Consider the following 22,885-nt stretch of genomic DNA (forward strand, 5'->3'; position numbering starts at 1 on the left):
CGAACGTTTGTGTCCGTTCGCGTTTCGCGTTCGCGAAACGTCCCGTCGGAAGTTCGTCCATCACTATTGTTAATAATGAGGGACAGAGTCACAGGGTAGATCTATAGATAGAGGGATAATTGGAGGGGCTCAAACAGCCCTGGGGGTTTGGTCAGCCAGAGCCTCCTTTGCCTGGCTCTGGATCGTTCTTCCCTCTGCTTGCTGGGATAGGTGAGCTTTCTTTCAATGCCCCCTGCTGTTTGCTTCAGGGCACTTCAGAGTTTATGGCACATAAAAAAAAAAAAAAAAAAACCCTGTGTTTGTATATATGTGTGTGTGTGTATACACATATTCGTATGTGTATGTGCGGGCAATAATTTCTTTATTTCCCTCAGACTTCTATTTAAAAAAAGCAACACTTTTTCATTTTTTTTTTTTTTTTTTTTTGCCAATGTATATTTCTTTTTCATCTCTAAATGTTTCGCTCTCTGATGCCTTTTTTTTCCTTTTCAGCTATCCTTGTTTTTTTCAGCTGGCCATATTATTTGTTCTCAAACCATGAGCCATTCACCATTTTATACAAAAGACCATCAGTAAATGGCCACGTGTTTAAAATTAGAAGAAAGGAAGTTTAACTCTAAGGTATGGAGGGGGGTCTTGGTCTATGATGGTCCTCTCACCTGCAATTACTTTTCTGAACTCCTTACAGAACGCCCGCCAGGCAAGGAAGGCAACCATCACCTTCTTACCATCTCACTTATCATCTCAAATTTTTTTCCAAGATGCCAAGTAGAATGAAGAAGGGCAGTCCTTCACCCCTTTGTGGGCACTCATTTTTAGGAGATCTGTTTGCATAGCATTGCTTAATAGCTGCCCAGGGGTCAGTGCTCTGCATCTGGGGGAGGCAGTCCAATACCTTCCCATGACACAGGCTCTGACAGTGCCTGGATTTCAGAGCCCCAGGTGCCTACTGCCACTCTGTACAATGTCCTGGATACTACAGTATACTTGGCAACCAAGAGAACTAACCCGTCCTCCTGCTGTCTTCCTCCTACCCACACTGGGCTGCCATTGGAGGGAAGAGAACAGACTCCTCCTCCACAGTTTGTTACTCCCCATCTGCAGCTTCTTCCTGCTATCCAATCCAATTCCTTCTGTTACTGCAGAGAGTGACAGTGACATAATTATTATTATTATTCAGGATTTATATAGCACCAACAATTTGCGCATCGTTTTACAACTTGAGGGCAGACCGTATAGTCGCAATACAATTCAATACAGGATGAATTAGAGGGCCCTGCTACTTCTAGCTAACAATCTAAAAGGGAGGATCGAGTGAAACCAAAGGTAATAACTGTTGGGGTTACGTCACTATCAGTCAGCAGGCTGCCAAACTTTTGAGCCCTACAGCTTCTAGTAATTATCCTGATTAACTGACAACTCCGGCCAAAATTCAGCAAGTTCCCCTTCCTGGACATCATGAAGGCCCTACATTGACCTCTCAGCACTGCCTCAGAGTGGACAAGTCACAGGAAGGATCATATTTATCATTCCTTGTCTGCAGATCTAAAGCTAATCAAATCCAATTAAAAAACAACACAAACCCAACAAAGAAAAAGAGCATTTCTGATCCAGGGGAGATATGGGTTCATGAAAATGTAGCAAACATTAATCAGTCCAAATGAAATGCGTTCCCATGGGGGCAGTAGCTCTTAACCAAAAATTAGGAGCCTACATTGACCTCACGGCCCATGCCTCAGAGCAAACAAGTTAAAGGAAGGATCGCATTTATCAATCCTTGTCTGCAGATCTGAAGCTAATCAAAACCAGTTTAAAAACCAAGCAAGCCCAACAGAGAAAAGGAAATTTCCAATCTAGCAGGCCAATAGGCCGGGACCACAAAAATGTAGCAAATGCTAAACAGTCCAGAATAAAAGTAGTTCTTAAATGTACAGCGACCCTCCTATTACCACCCCCCCTCACATTCACATCCTATTATTGTGTGACCAATACCATCCAAATAATTCTTACTTTCATTTCCCAAAGTTATCCGTCTACAAGGAGAACTATATAGCTCAAATGACGGCACCAATGAGGATGGAGGAGGACCGGAGTCACATGACTGAGAAGATACTAAACCTCACCCTGGAGATCATCTACCTGCTGACCGGAGAGGTGAGGAGGATTCTGGAATGCTAACATAATATTTCTATTGGCTCCTTAATACAGAGATTTCCTCTTCAGAACTCAGGTGATGATATGACCATCACAGTGCCTCCATGTGACTCCCTAAAATCTGAGAGACACAACATGCAGAAGATTCTAGAAGTCACCAAGAAGATGATGGAGCTGCTGACAGGAGAGGTGAGCGGTGCCGGGAATTCTGGGACATTATCCAGTAACAGACAAGGGATGTGTCTGGATGGTGACTGTATCATTGTGTGTGTCAGGTTCCTATAAGGTGTCAGGATGTCACTGTCTATTTCTCCATGGAGGAGTGGGAGTATTTAGAAGGACACAAGGATCTCTACAAGGACGTCATGATGGACAATCAGCCGCCCTTCATCTGATAAACACATAGAAACAATGTATTCAGTCAGTGTGTGTGTTTCCTACAGATGGATCCAGTAATGGGAACCCACCAGAGAGATGTCCCCGTCTTCTGTATTCCTCACAGGAAGGTCACACCATCCCTCACCATCATCAGGTAGATGAGAAACAATCACTGAAGGTTATGATTTATACACAGTAACTTTGTTTCAATTCATTCTTTAATATATATTTAGAGTGGAAACCTTGGGATTGTTAAAGAGGAGGATGAGGAGTATGGTGTAATGAAGGAGCTTTTTGAAGGACATAAGGATATCTATAAAGACATCATGATGGAACCACCTAATTACAGAAACCCACCAGAGAGATGTGTCCATCCTCCGTATTCCTGGGATTCCACACAGGAAAGTCACACCATCCCTCACCATTACAAGGTTGGTGGGATGGAGTATCTAGAACAAGGACTTGTGGAGACAATATGTGGATTCTGTTTGGTGATTTCACAGTATAAGAAGAAGAGATGTATTTGAGGGGTGATCAGCAGTCTATGGAGGAGGATGGAATAACGGGGACATTTACAGAGGAGGACACTCCTACAGAGATCAGCACAGGTGGGTCATTAACACTAAATACATTCCTCCACCCATACTGCTCACTGATTGGTCCAGAGTAGGGCGGGGACTGGGTGATATCAGCCTGTAATCCCCTGATCACTTTCCTGATGTCACGATCGTCCTGGCGTCTCGTTTGCGCACGAGAGACTTACCCACAGAAGTTTGTTCTCAAGGACCCGTCGTGCTCCGTTAACGCGCGCTAGAGCGATCGGACGCACTTGCGTCGCCTTGAACGAACGCACGCGTGCACGTGGGGGCATGAACGGGCCCACGTCCACTCGCGCACGCTGACTCGTCGTGCGACCGTTTGGCGCCCTACAGTCTTCTTAAGGCACTTGCTCCCTTCCACTCGTGCTGACCAGTCTACAGCGCGTTCGGAGATCCTACTACCCTATACCTGTATCTGCTACCTTAGTTCCTGTTACCCGGCTTGACCTTGACCCTGATCCGTTGCTGCCTGCCTACGACCTCCTGCTTGTCTGACTACGCCTCTGCCTCATCCCTCTTGTACCACGTTGACCGCTACCTGCTGACCCGGCCTGTACCCGACTCTGCTGTTCCTACCTTCCTGGTTGGATATCCTGTGACTGCTGTACCCGCTGACGTCCGTCTGCCAGCCAGTCCACCACTTGTGCCTGCCTACACCAGTCTCCTGTCTTCAGCTTCATCTGCTCGCTGTTGGTGTCCTGCTGCCCATCCGGACCAGCATCTACCCGCCAGGCACTTGTGCCCCCTGAACTGTTGAGCTTCTGTTACCACCTCCAGGGGTTCTTTAGCCAGGGGCTACGAGGGGCCGCTTCCTGCATTCCGGGCTCGCCTACTAGGTACGTGACACCTGAGCTGTGTTCCCCGTCCTGTATTCCTGTATTTCTCTCGGAAAATTTTCCTTCTCTGTGCTGCAGACACAATTTATGTATCTAGACTGTATTTATGGAGATTCTGGGGTTCAGCTGGCAGAAAAATGTTGTTTTTCACCATAGACATGACTTGTTCTAAGCATCTGATGCATGTGCTTTGAACCTTCTACCTCATCCCCGAGACCTCCAACAGAACAATTCTCCCAAGGGTCACTTTCTCTGTTTGCGGTCTGTGCCGGGTGGAGGGAAATGTCTGTATACTTGTTGATAATAATGTGCTAATATGTTGATACATTTGGAACCTTTAAAGTGGAAGTCCACCCTAATGCCGCGTACACACGATCAAACAAGCGGGTGGAAAAGTCCGACAAACTGAAATCCGCCGGACAATCCCCCCCCGTGTGTAGCCTCCGGCATACTTTTTTGACCCGAAAGTACAGCGGACTTAGAAAGTAGTTTTGCACTCCAATCTTCCCGCCGGACTCGCATTTCGGCGGACAATCCGGCCGTGTGTGTGCCAGTCCGCCGTACTTTTGAAATGAGCGGACTTTTCCCGCCCAGAGAAAAGTCCGCTCATTTTGAGCGGGTCTCCAGGTAGGCGGGGCCCGCGAAGGAGACGTCGCTGGCCCCCGCCACCTGGTATGGACTTAAAGGGGAACCCCAACGCCGTAAAAAATCGGAGTGGGGGTCCCCCCAGGTCCACATCAGACCCTTGTCCGAGCACGCTACCCGGCCGGCCAGGAAAGGGGGGACGAGCGAGCGCCCCCCCCTCCTGAGCCGTACCAGGCCGCGTGCCCTCAACATGGGGGGTGCCTTGGGGAAGGGGGGGCCGTGCGGCCCCACACCCGAAAGCACCTTGTCCCCATGTTGATGAGGACAAGGGCCTCTTCCCGACAACCCTGGCCGTTTGGTTGTCAGGGTCTGCGGGCGGGGGGCTTATCTGAATCCGGGAGCTCCCTTTAATAAGGGGGCCCTCGGATACCGGCCTCCCACCCTATGTGAATGAGTATGGGGTACAATGTACCCCTACCCATTCACCTGTAAAATAAAGTACAAAAAAAACAACACACAAGATAAAATAGTTTATTGCACAGCTCCGGGGGTCTTCTGTCTTCGGGGGTCTTCTCGCCGGACTCCTCCGCTATCTTCTTGTAGCTCTTTTACTAGCGGAGGAGCATGGCTTTCTTCCCCACCGCCGCCCTCTTTTTCCGACTTCGGGGGTCTTGTCCCCCTCTTCGGTTCTTCTGCCGGGCCACCCCTCCCCTCCTGAACTGTACCAGGCCGCATGCCCTCAACATGGGGGGGGTGGGTGCTTTGGGGAAGGGGAGCACTCTGCGGCCCCCCTACCCCAAAGCACCTTGTCCCCATGTTCATGAGGACAAGGGCCTCTTCCCGACAACCAATGGCCAGGGTTGTCGGGGTCAGCGGGCGGGGGGCTTATCGGAATACAGGAGCCCCCTTTAAGAAGGGGGGGCCCCAGATCTTGGCCCCCACCCTATGTGAATGAGTATGGGGTACATCGTACCCCTACCCATTCACCTGAGGTAAAAATAGTGTCAATAAAAAACACACTACACAGGTTTTTAAAGTAATTTATTAGGCAGCTCCGGGGGTCTTCTTCTGACTTCTCCGCTCTCTTCGGCCTCTTCTCCCAGTGTCCGGTTCTTCCCCTGCTCTCTGGCCTCTTCTCTAGGTCTCCGGTTCTTCTCCCGATGTCCGTTTCTTCTTCTGGGCTCCTCCGCTATCTTCTGCTCTTTTGCTAACGGTGGCCCGGTCTTCTCCGTCATCTTGATCCCTCTTCTCTTCTTCCGGTGTGAACACGACACTCTCTCCCGCTGTAATGCCGTCTGCGAGTTGCGCAACGACTTATATAGGCATGGGGCATGGTCACTGGGTGATGTGACGTCACAAGGGGGGGGTGGCTTCCTGGAGGAGGGTCGTCGGCTGGAGCGGCAGCAGAGGAAGAAGAACACCAGACAAAGAAGCCAGAAGAAGTGTGAAAGAAGGAGGCGGAGAAGGAGAAGACCAGAGGATGAAGATGCGGGAGAAGATGGAGGAAGACCGGAGGAAGAAGTGGAGCAAAAAAAGACTTGTCAAAAACTGTCTACTGAATTTTTTTAACACTACACTACTTTTTTTTTCAAGTGAATGGGTAGGGGTACAATGCACCCCATACTCATTCACATAGGGGGAAGCCTGGCTCTCGGGGCCCCCTTGTTAAAGGGGGGCTTCCAGATTCAGATAAGCCCCCCGCCCACCGACCCCCTACAACCACCGGGCAAGGGTTGTCGGGAAGAAGCCCTTGTCCCCATCAATGTGGGGGCAAGGTGCTTTGGGATGGGGGCGCAGAGCCCCCCTACCCTGCCCCAAAGCACCCATGTTGAGGGCATGCGGCCTGGTATGGTTCAGGAGGGGAGGGGCGCTCCCTCGTCCCCTCTTTTTCCTGACCTGCCGGGCAGCATGCTCGGATAAGGGCCTGGCATGGATTTTGGGGAGGCCCCCATGCCAATTTTATAAAAATGTTGGTGTTTGGGGGTCCCCTCCGAATCCATACTAGACCCAAGGGCCTGTTATGGACCTGGGGGGGACCCCACGCTGTTTTTATTTTTCCACAATTTTTTTTTTTTTTTTTTACATTGAGCGGGAAGCCAGCTGACAGCTGATGACTCATCGGTTGTTAAGGACGTAGTGGTCGGCTTCCCAGCCCCCTCCTTAGCAACTAGCTATATACAGTGTGTAAAAAAACAAACAAAAAAAAAAATACTGCAACAAAAACGTGTGTCCAAAAAGACAGCAAGCACTGCAAAAATCACAGCAGAAATGCTCAAACGCAACATACATAGATGTGCATCAAGCCTTAAACTCATTACTCACATGTAGCTTCCACATCTGGGCATTTGCCACACCATTCACACAGTGCCCATCACAGTGCCATACAGAAACAACCATGTGGTAGAAAATCTGCGCATGTTGCATTGTAATCTATATTACAGTTTCTAACAAACAGAACATACTTCCAAAGCCTCCCCCCTCTCTCTCAGGAGAAACTGCTGGCCAAAACAAGGCAATGAAGACAGGAGGAAATTTGTGAAGGGGGATGGGGTGGGACTGGGCAGGTCTAGGCATGTCTGTCTAAAAAGGAGAGGAGGGATGGGGGCGGGGCTGGGCTGGGTAGGTCTAGGCATGTCTGTCTAAAAAGGAGAGGAGGGATGGGGCTGGGTAGATCTAGGCATGTCTGTCTAAAAAGGAGAGGAGGGATGGGGCTGGGTAGGTCTAGGCATGTCTGTCTAAAAAGGAGAGGAGGGATGGGTGCGGGGTAGGGCTGGGCAAGACAGGGCCAGTTAGGATGAACAGTAGTCATGCCTGTGTAGAAAAGAAGGACAACGTTTTCAGGAAGTGAGAGGCCCCCATGCAAAATTCAGAAATGAGGAAGTGAGGTTGTCCCTGAAGAACTGGAAGAAGGTGGTTGTCTGACTTTGATTAGACTTTCTAAGCTTGCCAATTGGCTATACAGAAAATGAATAATGTCAAAGATAAAGATGTTTTACATATTATTCATAGAAATTTTTCATTTTTGACTGGACTTCCACATTAACCTAAAAATGATATTGTCGAAGGAGTCAATAACCCAATGATGGGGGTCTTCAGGATCAGTCCAGTCTTCATCTTGGTTGTTTTCCCCCCATCCTCACTCTCTGACCTCTGGTGGGGCTCAGCCCCGCTGTTAGTCATGACTAAATCATGGACTAAATAAGGAAGTGCAGGACTTCTTGTGTTGGGAAGATGGCAATGAGTGATAGAGGGGGAGGGGACACTCGTCCTATAATCCCCTCATCACTGTCACTCCTATAAAAGACAGTTCTCGTTGTTTCCTCACTCTCTGACTAAGGTCCATGAATAAAGAAATGATCTGGTAGGAGATCAGAGGACCCATTTACTAGTTACCTTGAGGGGGGAATTGTAAGATCCTCAGAGACAAAGCTGCCTGATGTGGGCGGAGTCCTGGTTTAGGGGAACCAATCAGCTCATGTCTAGTAATAATCTTTTTATTTCTATTTTAGTAGATGGACGGGAGATGAGGAAAACCTCAGAGGATTGTCTCACTTTGTCTCCAGACTGTAAAGTAGAAGATGAGGACATCACACAGTATAGTCCAGGAGAAAACCCGACTACCTCAAATGTCCATCCGGCACCACACAGTGTAGATGGACCATCGTATTCCTCTTATCCTGAGGAACCTCAGACTGTGAGGGACGGTGCCGCCCTTCCAACAGAGAAGAGCTTTTAGTTTACTGAGTGCGGGAAGTGTTTGCGTTCTAAATTCCATCTTAATAGGCATAAAAAATCTGAGAAGCCACTGTCTTGTTCTGAGTGCGGGAAATGTTTTTCAATGAAGTCCAGTCTTAACAGACATCAAAAATTGCACACAGGTGAGAAGCCGTATCCGTGTCCTGAGTGCAGGAAATGTTTTATACAAAAATCAGCACTTGTCCCACATCAGAGATCTCACACGGGGGAAAAGCCATATTCCTGTCTTGAGTGCTGGAAATGTTTTTCACAGATATCGCATCTATACAACCATCACAGACTGCACATGGGAGAGAAGCCACTTTCCTTTTCTGAGTGCGGGAAATGGTTTTTCAGATAAGTCCAAACTTCACAGACATCAAAAATTGCACACAGGTGAGAAGCCGAATTCGTGTCCTGAGTGCGGGAAATGTTTTATAAAAAAATCAGTACTTGTCACACATCAGAGAACTCACATGGGGAAAAGCCGCATTCCTGTCCTGAGTGCGGGAAATGTTTTTCACAGAAGTCTGATCTTTAAACACAGACTTCTGTGGAATCGTTCCTCACTGAAGTCCTGTCTTCCTGTACATCAGGGATCCCACACAACCCTCGAGGTGTATTAGTGCCTTGAGTGTGGGAAATGTCTTCTATATGAATGTTGTTGGACATCACAGCTCTCATGTGGGGAAGAAGCACACCCTGATATACACCTCAGATATACTCCATGGCTGATCTTCATCATGTAACAAACAGTTGATAAGGAGATCAGAGATCACCAAAGACATGGATGAAGTGTTGTACTGTGTTGTACCATTGATAGCAGTAGAAAAATAAAAATGGAGTCATTACCTTTCATTGGCTGAGTACATTCTGTGGTGTAAGCTTCCACAAACACTTAGAGGTCTATTTTAATAAAAACAATTGTCGAATGACTGTGACCAACATTCGCCCACCCGTGGCAAGCATTGGTCACATTTTATTTTATACAGTGCTTTCCTATGATCATTGGCTTCATCTACTGTCAATAATATACAGTAGCACTTTATTGCCCCAAGATGGAGCTGACGATCATAAGAAATCACTGTGTTAATGAAAATATGACCAGAATTCGGCACGGCTGGGCCAATGCTTGTCACAATAAAGGACATAATGAAACCAGCTATATTAAACCAACCATTTGATCTAAAACAGCGAAGACCCCATTTTAGCCTTTAACCGGCACTAAGTATCATAGGAATTAGCTCCATCAAGTAGCTAAAGAGAGAAGATTCCCCTAGATGGACTTTAAAAGCACATAGTATTATGTAATAGAGGAGTATACAGAATATTTATAATAGAAAATGTTTTATTAATGGTTAACGTCATTAAAAATACATATAGAAATGAAACAATGGTTGTCTACACACTTTAGAATATTGTCACCGTACTAGAAAACAATATGACAATTGCGCGGTCATGCAACCCTGTACCCAGACAACATTTGTATCATTTTTTTGTGACAAAGCTTTCTTTTGGTGGTATTTAATCACCACTGGGGGTTTTATGTTTTGCAAAAAAAAAAAAAAAGACCTACATTTGTGAAAATAAAAAAGTTTCTCTAGGATTCATTTACACTTGCTAAGGCTTTGTTAAAGTTCTCTGTTAAATAAAATGGTTAGCTTACAGTACTGTTTATTTTGGCTTTTGCTTTGCTTAAAAAAAAATATACCCTATGTAGCTTCAGTAGTGCTTCAAAGCATCTTCAAAGCCTACATAGAAGTCTATGGCAAAGCTCACTTGAAACCCCGCCAAAGCCCCACCGAAGCCACATGGAAGCCCTACCGAAGCCACATGGAAGCCCCACCAAAGCCACATGGAAGCCCCACCGAAGCCTCATGGAAGCCCCACCGAAGCCTCATGGATGCCCCACCAAAGCCTCATGAAAGCCCCACGAAGCCTCATGGAAGCCCCATCGAAACCTCACTGAAGCCTTATGGAAGCATCACCAAAGCCTCATCGAAGCCCCACCGAAGCCTCATCAAAGCCCCATCGAAACCTCACCAAAGCCCCATTAAAGCCCCACTGAAACCTCATTGAAGCACCACCGAAACCTCATGGAAGCCCCACCAAAGCCTTATGGAAGCCCCACCGAAGCCTCATGGAAGCCTCACGGAAGCCCCACCGAAGCCTCACGGAAGCCCCCACCGAAGCCTCATGGATGCCCCACCAAAGCCTCATGGAAGCCCCATCGAAACCTCACCAAAGCCTCATGGAAGCATCACCGAAGCCTCATCAAAGCCCCATCGAAACCTCACCAAAGGCCCACTGAAGCCCCACCAAAGCCTCATTGAAGCCCCACCAAAGCCTCATTTAAGCCCCACTGAAACGTCACCGAAGCCCCACCAAAGCCTCATGGAAGCCCCACCAAAGCCTCACGGAAGCACCACCAAAGCCTCATTGAAGCCCCACTGAAACGTCACTGAAGCCCCACCAAAGCCTCATGGAAGCCCCACTGAAACCTCACCGAAGCCCCACCAAAGCCTCATGGAAGCCCCACTGGAACCCTCATGGAAGCCCCACCAAAGCCTCATCGAAGCCTTATTGAAGCCCCACCAAAGCCTCATGGAAGCCACACCGAAGCCTCTTCGAAAACCCCAACAAAGCCTCATGGAAGCCCCACCAAAACCTCATGGAAGCCCCATCGAAACCTCATCGAAGCCTCATCAAAGCCTCATCGAAGCCCCACCGAAGCCTCATCGAAGCACCAAGCAAAAGCAGGTGTAAAAAGGCCTGTAAGCTAACCATTTTATTTAGTGGCAGAAGCTTTGACTGGTGTTCTGAGAGCTTTAACAATGCGTTTCCGAAGCCTTGTTTTGAACCAAGTGTAAACTAGCCCTTAGTGAGGTGTATTAGTGCCTTGAGTGCGGGAAATGTCTTCTATATGAATGTTGCTGGACATCACAGCTCTCATGTGGGGAAGAAGCACACCCTGATATACACCTCAGATATACTCCATGGCTGATCTTCATCATGTAAGAAACAGTTCATAAGGAGATCAGAGATCACCAAAGACATGGATGAAGTGTTTTAATAAAGTGATATAATAAACCTGTACCTGCCAACATTTTGAGATGGGAATGAGGGACACCTACTACCAAATGTATGTAGGCATAGGACACGCCTCCTGCCACACCACCTTAAAGGAGAATTTTACCAAAAAAAAAAAAGGTTAATTAAATCCACAAGGGCTTATTTTTCACCACTACTATTCCTTTATGTTGGCTTTTAAAATGTACAAATGCAGCAATTTAGAAATCAGATGAAAGGTTTAGCACTGGGAAACACTTTTTGAAAGATAAAAAGTGCATTTTATATACAACTATATAGATCAGACTAAAATAAGGAGGGACAGAGGGACAGTCCCTCGAAATCAGGGACAGTTGGGATCTAGAAGTCAATGAATGCTCTTCATTTCCATTGACTTCTATGGAGTAAGGCGTTTTCATTTTTATTTTTTTCTTCTTATTTATTTTCTTTTAAAGGGACAGTGTAAAAAAAAGTTTTTATTTTTTGATCACTTTTATTGCTGTCACAAGGAATGTAAACATCCCTTGTGACAGGTATTTTTTTGGGGGGAGGATCTGGAGTCTTTAAAGCGGAGTTCCACCCATAAAAACGGAAAATTGTATACTCACCTTCCGTAATTTTCCTTTCCTGACGCATCTTCATGGCAGCACACACTGGGTTGTGGCTCCGCCCCCACAACCTGACAGGATTGGATTAGCTATAAATTTGAAGGGGAGACCTCCTGCTGCATTCTCCGTATATATCATCACAAAGAGACAGGGAGGGAACCGTGTGCTGCCATGAAGATGCGTCAGGAAAGGAAAATTACGGAAGGTGAGTATACAATTTTCCGTTTTCCTGACGCCTTCATGGCAGCACACACTGGGAAATAACTTGCCAGTCGGGTGGGTGCAAGTAAAAAATAAACTTTAATTCCTTATAATGCGGAAGAATTTGCTCTAATGATAGATCTGCCGAAGTCAGTCATGGACAAGTGAGCTGAATCCACTTTGTAATGGGAAATGAAGGTATGCCTGGAGGACCAGGATGCTGCTCTGCATATTGTCTCTGGAGACACTCTGCAATATGCTGCCCAGGAGGTAGCCACTGCCCTTGTAGAATGAGCCCTGATGCCTTCAGGAATTGCTAGTTGCTGGGAGGAATATGCCTTCTTAATGATCCTAACCAGCCAGGAAGCGATGGTGCGTGAAGAAGCTGCTTGACCTCGCTTGGATCCATGAGGGATGACTAAGAGAGAATCTTTCCTTCTGAATGAGGCAGTAGTAGATAGGTAATTGATGATGGTTGACCTTACATCCAGAGGGTGTGGATCTCCCTGATCGTTAGAGAAGGATGGAAGAACGATATCCTGGTTGTAGTGAAATGGAGTGGCCACTTTGGGTATAAACTGCTCCGAGGGCCTTAGAACCACTCTGTCAGGAAAAAGAACTAAATGTGGTTCCGAGATCATTAATGCTTGTATTTCTGATACCCTCTTTGCTGATGTGATTGCAATCAGGAAAGTCAGCTTTAAAGTTAAGTCCCATAGAGAGATCTTCTCAGATGGAATAAACGGAGGTGAAGACAGGGCGTGAAGAACTACTGATAAATCCCATGACGGAAAAATCGGCCTCCTGGGGGGTTTGATTTTCAGATAAGCTCTCAAGAACTGGACAACTAGAGGATGAAAGGCCCATTTTGTATCCGTTTTGGTTGATAGGGCAGACACCTGAACCTTGAGGGTACTTAGACTCAGACCCTTGTTGACCCCTGATTGGAGAAATTCCAGGATGTGAGCGGGTTCTGGAGAAACGCTGTTCCATCCTTTTTGTTGGGCCATGGAGCAGAATCTTTCCCAAATTCTAGAATAAATGGAATTGGTCGTGATTTTCCTGGCCTGCATTAGAGTTGATATGACCTCTTGAGAGCATCCCTGGGCTCTCAGCCTAGCCCTCTCAATCTCCAGGCCATCAGGTGCAACCTCTCTGGAGCTGGATGCAGGAACTGACCTTGGGATAGAAGATCCGGAGATATCCGCAGGGGAATAGGAGGTTGAAGGCTGAGTTGCAGAAGAGTCGTGAACCATGGCCTCCGTGGCCATAGTGGGATGATTGCGATCACCGTCACTGAGGATCTCCGGAGCCTGGACAGAAATCTTGCGATTAATGGAACTGGAGGAAAAATGTATCCCAGCTTGAAGTTCCATGGGTGAGTCAGACAGTCCACCCCTTCCGCTGATGGGAATGACCCTCTCGATAGGAACCTGAGGCATTTGGTATTCGCTGGGGTAGCCGCTAGATCTATCTCTGGCATTCCCCAAAGATCCGTCAAAAGAGTGAAGGTTCGAGGATTTAGGGACCACTCGTTGTTGGAAAGAACCTCTCGACTTAGGCAGTCGGCTAGCATGTTTTGCGCTGCTGGAACATATACTGCTCTTAGGCTTGAAAGGTGAATCTGAGCCCACTCTAAAATGGGTCGAACTTCCTCCATTAAAGTGACACTCCGGGTACCTCCCTGCTTCTGAATGTAGGCCACTGCCACCTTGTTGTCCATGCGGATAACTACATTCTTGCCTCTCAGTAGTGGCGCGAAGGCTTTCAAAGCTTGGAAAGCCGCTCTGAGCTCCAGAATGTTGGAGACTAGGCCTAATGCCTGAAAAAGCCACTGCCCCTGGGCTGCCTGATCCTGAAAATGGGCTCCCCAACCCGTCTGGCAGGCGTCCGAAGTTACTACTTCTGGATCCGGAGGGACTATTGGTCTGTATCTCTCGAGATTGCTGCGGTGTGTCCACCACCATATCGTCTGCTTTACCGAACTGGAGACAAAGATGATTTGACGCATCGATACTCCATCCCACTGCCTGAGAAATGAGTTCTGGAGAAGTCTCATGTGCCACTGTGACCACTGTATCATGGGTATAGTTGCTGACATGGACCCCAGTACACTTAGGCAGGCTCTGGCTGGCAACTGATTTGTTGACAATAGTCTCTGCATTTTCCACACTAGAGGTTTGACTTTCTCTTGCGGAAGCTGTATCCTGTTTAATCTGGTGTCCAGGTCTGCCCCCAGGAAGTTCATTCTCTGTGTAGGTTGCAGACTGCTCTTCTTCCAGTTGATTATCCACCCAAATTTCTGAAGGGTCGCAAGGAGAATCTCCCGGTGAAGAATCAGAGATTCTTGATCTTCTGCCAACAGCAGGATATCGTCCAGATAGTGATGGACTCGCAATCCCTTTTCCCTGAGGAAAGCTACTAGTGGCAACAGAACTTTGGTGAATGTCCTGGGAGCCGAGGAAATGCCGAACGGAAGACATTGAAATTGGAAGTGGTGCTGTTTTATGGCAAAACACAGAAACTTTTGAAAAAACGGGTGAACTGGCATGTGAAGATAAGCATCTGACAAATCTATAGAAAGCATCCAGTCGTTTAGATTTATCGCTAGGAGAATAGACGGTAAACTTTCCATTTTGAAGGACTCCACTTGGATGCCTCTGTTGAGTCTCTTGAGGTCCAGCACGGGTCTCAAGTCGCCTGTCTTCTTTTTCATTAAAAAAAGAGGGGAATAGAATCCCTTCCCTTTTTGGTGTGATGGCACTTCTAGGATTGCACCCTTTTGTCTCAGCTCTGTTATATATTTTACTAACAGGCTCCTCTTGGACAGTGAAGACGGAAGCCTGGTTGAGCGGAAGTAGTTTGGTGGAAAATTGTTCCTGAACTTCCATTGTGACCCAATTTTATTGTGGAGAGTGTCCATAAGTCTTTTATGTGTCTTGCCCAAATTTTGAAAAAGCTTTTCAGCCTGGTGCCCACCTGGGCCGGGTGGGTAGGCGGATCTTCAAAATGACTTTGGCTGATCCCTAGCCGGGGTAGCCTTGGATTTCTGCAATTTGAGAAATGAGGGTTTTGTGCTCCTCCAATCCCTTCTAAACTCCCTACCTGGACGGTAGGATCTGGATTCTCGGTATTTGTCTGGCAAATTACGTTTGAAGGCTGGACCTCTCTGAGCCCTAGGTCTTCTATCGGAAGGGATCAGACCTGATTTCCCTCCGGAAACTTTGGAGATGGCTGAATCTAGCTTGGCACCAAACAGGTTTGAACCGTCGTATGGAATCCTGCACCAATTCGTTTTGGAGGCTGCGTCCGCTATCCATGGTTTCAGCCATAGAGCTCTTCTAGCTGTCACCGAAGCCAGCATTGACCTAGCAGAAGATCTAATAACATCTACCGAGGCCTCTGCCACGAAATCTCCTGCGAGTCTGATCTCCTGCAGGGAAGATATTATTTTCTCCATCTCGACGCCGTCCTTAAGGTCCTTCTCCACTCCGGATGCCCATCCTGAGATGGCTCTGGCCACTGCCGCCGTAGTAATCGCTGGTCTACAGGCCCCTCCAGCTGTGGAATAAGCTTTTTTTAATTCCAGATCCATCTTTCGATCTAAAACATCCCGGAAAGATACCGCATCCTTGATCGGTAAGGTTACATGACGGGCAAGGCGCATTAATGAAGAGTCAACGATGGGGGCATTCACTAGGGGCCTCACTTTCGCTTCCTTTAAGGGATACATTTTTGCCAGTCTATTGGAGAGGCTAGCTCTCTTATCTGATCTCTCCCATTCGTCCCAGATGAGATCCTCAAGTTCCTCGATAAAAGGAAATGTCTCTGGATCCCTTTTTAAGTTTGGAAAATATTTCCGTACTTTAGGGGGATTAGTCGCTTCCTCCTGCCAGCCAATTGCCTCCTTAACGGATTTTGCAAAAGGTTCCACAAGGGAAAAATCAAAGCCGGCTGACAAATCTTGACTCTAAATCCTCAGAGGAGGATTCTGATGCCGGGGTGAGACGAGGCTCTGCAGAGGATGTGCTAGGAACTGCTCTATCCACCGCTGGCATGGCTGATCCCAGTAATGTCTCCCGAATAGATTCCCTAATGAGATCCGTGGCCATTCTAGCATCTGCCTCCTTTTCTCTAGTGGCCTCACTGAAGCAGGAGCGACAAGCAAGCTTGTCTGACAAAGCCGGGGCACCGCATACCCAGCAAGCATTTTCTGCAGGACGGGCATGGTGACTCTGATGGTGCGAGGGAGATTTCCTGCGTCCTGACTGGCTATGGTGTGAGTGGCTATGCCGTGAATGGCTATGCCTTCGGTGGCGTGAAGGGGATCTTGAGCGACTTCTGTGAGATTTCCTGCTTGAGGTATGGCTGGATCTTCTCCCCTGTCTACAGTGGTGTGAAAAAGTGTTTGCCCCCTTCCTCATTTCCTGTTCCTTTGCATGTTTGTCACACTTAAGTGTTTCGGAACATCAAACCAATTTAAACAATAGTCAAGGACAACACAAGTAAACACAAAATGCAATTTGTAAATGAAGGTGTTTATTATTAAAGGTGAAAAAAAATCCAAACCATCATGGCCCTGTGTGAAAAAGTGATTGCTCCCTAAACCTAATAACTGGTTGGGCCACCCTTAGCAGCAACAACTGCAACCAAGCGTTTGCGATAACGTGCAATGAGGCTTTTACAGCGTCCTGGAGGAATTTTGGCCCACTCATCTTTGCAGAATTGTCCTAATTTAGTTACATTAGAGGGTTTTTGAGCATGAACGGCCTTTTTAAGGTCATACCACAACATCTCAATAGGATTCAGGTCAGGACTTTGGCTAGGCCACTCCAAAGTCTTCATTTTGTTTTTCTTCAGCCATTCGGTGGTGGATTTGCTGGTGTGTTTAGGATCATTGTCCTGCTGCAGAACCCAAGTTTGTTTCAGCTTGAGTACACGAACAGATGGTCGGACATTCTCCTTCAGGATCTCTTGGTAGACAGCAGAATTCATAGTTCCTTTTATCACAGCAAGTCTTCCAGGTCCTGAAGCAGCAAAACAGCCCCAGACCATCACACTACCACCACCATATTTTACTGTTGGTATAATGTTCTTTTTATGAAATGCAGTGTTCCTTCTACGCCAGATATACTTGGACACACACCTTCCAAAGAGTTCCACTTTTGTCTCATCGGTCCACAGAATGTTGTCCCAAAAGTCTTGGGGATCATCAAGATGTGTTGTGGAGAAATTGAGACGAGCTTTGATGTTCTTTTTGCTCAGCAGTGGTTTTCTCCTTGGAACTCTGCCATGCAGGCCATTTTTGCCCAGTCTTTTCCTGATGGTGGAGGCATGAACGCTGACCTTAACTGAGGCAAGTGAGGCCTGCAGTTCCTTGGACGTTGTTGTGGGGTCTTTTGTGACCTCTTGGATGAGTCGTCGCTGCGCTCTTGGGGTAATTTTGGGCGGCCGGCCACTCCTGGGAAGGTTCACCACTGTTCAATGTCTTCTCCATTTGTGGATAATGGCTCTCACTGTGGTTCGCTGGATTCCCAAAGCTTTGGAAATGGCTTTATAACCCTTTCCAGACTGATAGATCTCAATTACTTTCTTTCTCAATTGTTCCTGAATTTCTTTGGGTCTCGGCATGATGTGTAGCTTTTAAGGATCTTCTGGTGAACCTTACTGTGTCAAGCAGCTCCTATTTAAGTGATGCCTTGATTGTGAACAGGTGTGGCAATAATCAGGCCTGGGTGTGGCTAGAGAAATTGAACTCAGGTGTGGACAACCACAGTTATAGTATGTTTTAACAAGGGGGGCAATCACTTTTTCACACAGGGCCATGGTGGTTTGGATTTTTTTTCACCTTTAATAATAAACACCTTCATTTACAAATTGCATTTTGTGTTTACTTGTGTTGTCCTTGACTATTGTTTAAATTGGTTTGATGTTCCGAAACACTTAAGTGTGACAAACATGCAAAGGAACAGGAAATGAGGAAGGGGGCAAACACTTTTTCACACCACTGTAATGTCCTGTCCACAGTTTTCCATTTGTCGTCCTCTTTGATCCTCACAAGATTGTACTCCCCTCTCAGAAAACCATGAAAACTGTTTCTCCCTTGAGAGCGGTCAAATTCTGTAATCGATGGAATTGAATAAGCATTTTTAATCGTGAAGAGATTGAGACCCCTATAATCGATACAAGGTATCAGTCCACTACTCTTCTCTTTCACAAATAAGAAGCCAGCACCAGCAGGAGACAAGGATTTATGGATGAACCCTTTATGGATGTTTCGGCAACATACTCTTCCATGGCTTTATCTTCTGAGAAAGACAAAGGATAGACCAGGCTACGAGGGGGCATGGCGCCAGGTTGAAGGTCATTTGCACAATCGGGAGTGGAGGAAAATGACTGGCTTGACCTTTGTCAAAGATATAGTTAAACTCGTGGTACTCCTCTGGCAAGGAGGAGGGTGAAAAGGTGTACAAGACCTTAGCCACATGTTTTACTGCATTGTGGTGACCAGGAAAGAACCTCAGCATGATGCCAAGGGGTTATGCCTCTGTAACCAAGGATAACCAATAGCCACCAGGAAATGAGGTGAGGAAATTACTTGGAATTGGATAATCTCATAGTGAACAGCCCCTATGGCCATGGTCAATGGAGCAGTCTCTTGTGTCACATCAGTAGGTTGTAGAGGTCTCCCATCAATAGTCTCAATGGCAAGTGGAGTGGCACAAAGTTGCAGTGGAATCGAGTGCTTAGACACAAAGGCACTATCTATGAATAGGCCTGCAGCCCCAGAGTCAATTAGAGTCTGTGTCTCGATGAACGACTCAGACCAATAAAGGGTAACTGAAACTAAAGGCTTATCTTTCAGGATAACTTGGGATGTAACAATGCCACCTAAGGTCTGTCTCCTACAGGACCTCAGGTAGAATGTGTTTCCCAGACGGGTAGGACAAGACCCCAAAGACACAAAAGTGTAGTGCCTGGCCACAATAAAGGCACAATCTCTCCATCCTCCTAAAGGCCCTCTCATCCTCCGAGAGATGTGCAAAACCCAACTGCATGGGTTCTTCTTCACTGGTGGATTTGGTAGCAGGAGGCATGGGAGGTGAGGGAGGCAAGTGTGGGAATGCAAAGCTCAGAGCCAAATGCACAGGAAGCTTCCGCAAGCGCTCCTTAAAGGAAGGTCTCTCTCTGAGTCTGGAGTTAATGGGAATGGCAAGCGTGATCAACTTCTCCAGGTTCGTAGGTATGTCTCTGTCTGCTATCCTATTTTTTTAAAATTATCTGAGAGACCATGAGTAAAAGCAGCCACGAGGGTCTCATTGTTCCAAGCGACCTCTGCCACCAGAGTACAGCCTACTTTGCTTCTGTCCGTGGAGAATGCCTGGGGCAGCAACTCAAAGTATTTTCCAACATGGTTGAAAAACCTTTTGCATTGAACTGGATTGCCTCCAAATTGCTGGGGAAGTGGAGTGGACCCAGACATACGGAACAGCGACAGTGGAAGGATCCAAGTGAGCAGTGTGAATCAAGAGCATCTGTAATGCTATGGAAAACTGAACCATGCGGTTGTCCTGCTCATTCAATCTGGAAAAAATATTACCAGTTGGTGGATTGCCTGCATCTTCTGAATTCATGGCCTTCGCCTAATGTCAGGAACCATGAATCAGACGAAGACAGAAAATGCAGTAAAACTCACACATTTTAATATAATGGCAAAAAATTGTACAAATAGTAAACATAATGAAAACATAGCCACCGTTCAGTAGCCAAAGTTGGTAGTCAGAACAAGCCAGTAAACCAGGAAGCAAGAGATTAGCAGAGCTCCCGGGTGCTTGATCCACAGTCGCTGGCTGAGTAAAGTATTGTAGGAAAAAAGATCTGCGCTCCAAATCTTTGTTTTTATTGACAAGCCATAGTCAACAAACGCAGATAAAAAAAACAGTTGATGCGTTTCAGCCTATAAGGCTTTAGACTAAGCCCTTGTACACACGGTCGGACACTCCGACGGAAAATGTCCGATCGGACTGTGTTGTCGGATAATCCGACCGTGTGTGGGCTCCATTGGACTGTTTTCGTCTGAATATCCGACGGACCAAGTTTTCCAGCTTGGCTATAAAATTTTCCGACAACATGATCCGATCGGACTTTGTCCAATCGTTTGTAGAGAATTCCGATCGGACAAAGTGCCAAGCATGCTCAGATCAAATTCCTACACCAAAGCTATTGGCTACTAGCCTGAACGTAGTCCCGTCGTAACGAAATAACGTCATCACGTTCTGAACGATCGGACATTCCGACAACTTTGTCCGACTGTGTGTATGCAACAGTTTCGGACAAAATCCGTCGGATTTGGTTGTCGGAATGTCCGACTGTGTGTACAAGGGCTAAGGCCTTATAGGCTGAAATGCATCAACTGTTTTTCATCTGCATTTGTTCACTATGGCTTGTCAATAAAAACCAAGATTTTTTAAAGAGCAACAACCAGAGCGCGGATCTTTTTTCATATGGAAGGAATGAACCAGGCAGTTTCAAATAGCCAGAAGGGGCTGGCTCATGAGCAGGAAATTATTACCAGGTGAGCCATTGTGGAACAATGAGTGCTGGCAATTAACCGACAGCTGAAAAAGTTGAGCACCGAGAAGGGAGGACTGAGCCCAGCCATGACACTCTGGTGTGAAACAAGGGGGGATAGGTGGCAGTGCCTTGCCACGTGTAAAAGGCAGTCTGGACCAGATTTTGTATAGAACAGTTATAATGCTGGTGCAGGTGTGTGCTGGGTTCTTGGCAGAGTCAGGATTAGAGTTCAGGGTTCCACCCTCCCGCAGAATCACTGTGTGTGCAAGGGAGCAGAGATGTGGGCAGATCTGCACTGTGCTGTCCAGGACAGACAGAACCTAAGCTTGAGAGATGTAACGGCAGGGAGCTGTAGGAAGTAAAAGAGAGCTGACAGAGATACAGTGTTTGTGTATGAGTACTGGGACATTGTGTTAGATGGTCAGAAGGACCAATCCATGAGGCCTGAGCAAGAGAGCCAGGAGGCTGGATATTTTTTCCATTCATATAGATGGTGGAAACCCCCTGCATGGGAAGCTGATTACTGTGAACATTTTCTTTCTGTTTTAATAAACGTGGTCATAAACAGCCCTGAAAAGGCATATCTGATGTAGATTGAAGTCACTGCGAAGCACTGCCAATGAGCTAAACCAGTGGATATCAACCCTGTCCTCAGGGCCCACCTACTGCCAGGTTTGTAAGATAACTGAAATGCATCACAAGTGATATCATTTGCTGCTCATTGATTACAGTATTCTAGTCTGCATCTCCCCAGGATAATACATAAAACCTGGCCTGTTAGTGGGCCCTGAGGACAGGGTTGATGACCACTGAGCTAAACAATCCCCACAATTGGTGGAGGATGCGGGCAAGACAGTGGAGTTCCAGATCCTCTCATGCCAGAACAGTAGGTTGCCAGAGAATGTTTTGCTCTGCAGTGTGTGCAGCAGGTGGTGTATCTGGCATTGACTGAACTCACTGCGAAGCACTACTAATGAGCTAAACAACCTCCAAATTTTCACACGATATCGAGATCACTAGTAAAGTCTGTGGTCTCCGTACTCAGATCTGTGTGAACATCCAATATTTCAATTGAGAGTTATCAGTCCCTCCACCCAAAATGTAAAAAATTCTTCATTATTCCACCCAAAACTGAAAACCTATTCAACATTCTAGCCACCTTGTTTGAGGTCCTGTACCCACATAAGTGTTGTTTTCAAAAGGGTACGCAGGTTCTTCTAGAAGAGATACGTTTGTTTATACCCATTTTCATGCATGTAGGACACATTTAAACTAGATGCCGTCAAGTGCATTTTTTAAAAACGCTGTACAGAAACAGAACTCACAGAAAATGCACATGAACACACGTGAACGTACAGGAATGTGCATGCACACACACAAATGCAAACACAACTTTGTAAACAGAATAAATGAAATAAAAGATAACTCACTGCAAGAAACAAACTGTAAATATATGTAGACACACTGAAAAGGCATATAATGCACTGAAAACCCATTTAATGTACTGCAAACACAGTGAAAACACATGAAAATGCACCGCTAACGAACGGAACACACCGAATGCACATAAAAAGCAGCCCTGTCCCCCCATTCTCACATGTATTTAGGTCACGCAAACAATTATGTAGGTCTGGCACACATATGTAGATGGTGATTGCAGCACACGTGAGGTATCACCACAAATGTCACAGTGAGAGCAATAATTCTAGGTCCATAGTTCATGGTTACCTCCAAACTGATAACCTGTAAAGGATTTTAAAGCATTGCCTATCATCATTTTTAGGTTCTCTCAGTTTGACGCCATTTCACAGGGGTGCGCAGTTTTAAATCTTGATAAGTATGTTATCTATATACTCTATGCATCATCTTTTATATTATTTATTGCTCAAGGAACCCCTAGAAACTTTTAAAGGAACCCTGGCTGCCAAAGCTTAGTCTAGGCGGTAATATATTTCTATCCCCCTTGGTGGGAGTGGAGATGACCCATCTATAAGGATAGGTACATACACACACAGCACAAGGCCGTGTTTCTCGGGGCTGCAGTTCCTCTGAGCTCCACAAGATGGCAATCTCACTTATACTAAGATGGAACATCTCTGGCTAATGCAGACAGGAAGTGATGTCAGGTACAGACAGGAAGTTCCGG

General features: G+C 46.6%; 1 protein-coding gene and 1 pseudogene across 1 annotated transcript; both read left to right on the forward strand.

Annotated features, from left to right (window-relative positions):
* The first annotated feature begins 413 nt into the window (after positions 1-413).
* On the forward strand, positions 414-2,591 carry LOC143989511 (oocyte zinc finger protein XlCOF7.2-like). Its single transcript, XM_077489649.1, has 2 exons — positions 414-2,343; positions 2,430-2,591. The coding sequence occupies exons 1-2, from the start codon at positions 2,239-2,241 to the stop codon at positions 2,547-2,549; spliced, it is 225 nt and encodes a 74-aa protein (XP_077345775.1). The 5' UTR covers positions 414-2,238; the 3' UTR covers positions 2,550-2,591.
* A 37-nt stretch (positions 2,592-2,628) lies between these two features.
* On the forward strand, positions 2,629-9,145 carry LOC143986865 (uncharacterized; annotated as a pseudogene).
* Positions 9,146-22,885: the final 13,740 nt, after the last annotated feature.

Source organism: Lithobates pipiens, unplaced genomic scaffold (genome assembly GCF_037356315.1).
Source record: "Lithobates pipiens isolate NorthernLeopardFrog02 unplaced genomic scaffold, aLitPip1_a1.2 Scaffold_18, whole genome shotgun sequence".
Lineage (NCBI taxonomy): Eukaryota > Metazoa > Chordata > Amphibia > Anura > Ranidae > Lithobates > Lithobates pipiens.

Excerpts from the sequence above, each read along its gene's own strand:
- LOC143989511 (XM_077489649.1), top strand. The coding sequence starts at position 2,239 with ATGACCATCACAGTGCCTCCATGTGACTCCCTAAAATCTGAGAGACAC. Across the intron at positions 2,344-2,429 it reads TGGAGCTGCTGACAGGAGAG|GTTCCTATAAGGTGTCAGGA; the intron begins GTGAGCGGTGCC and ends TGTGTGTGTCAG.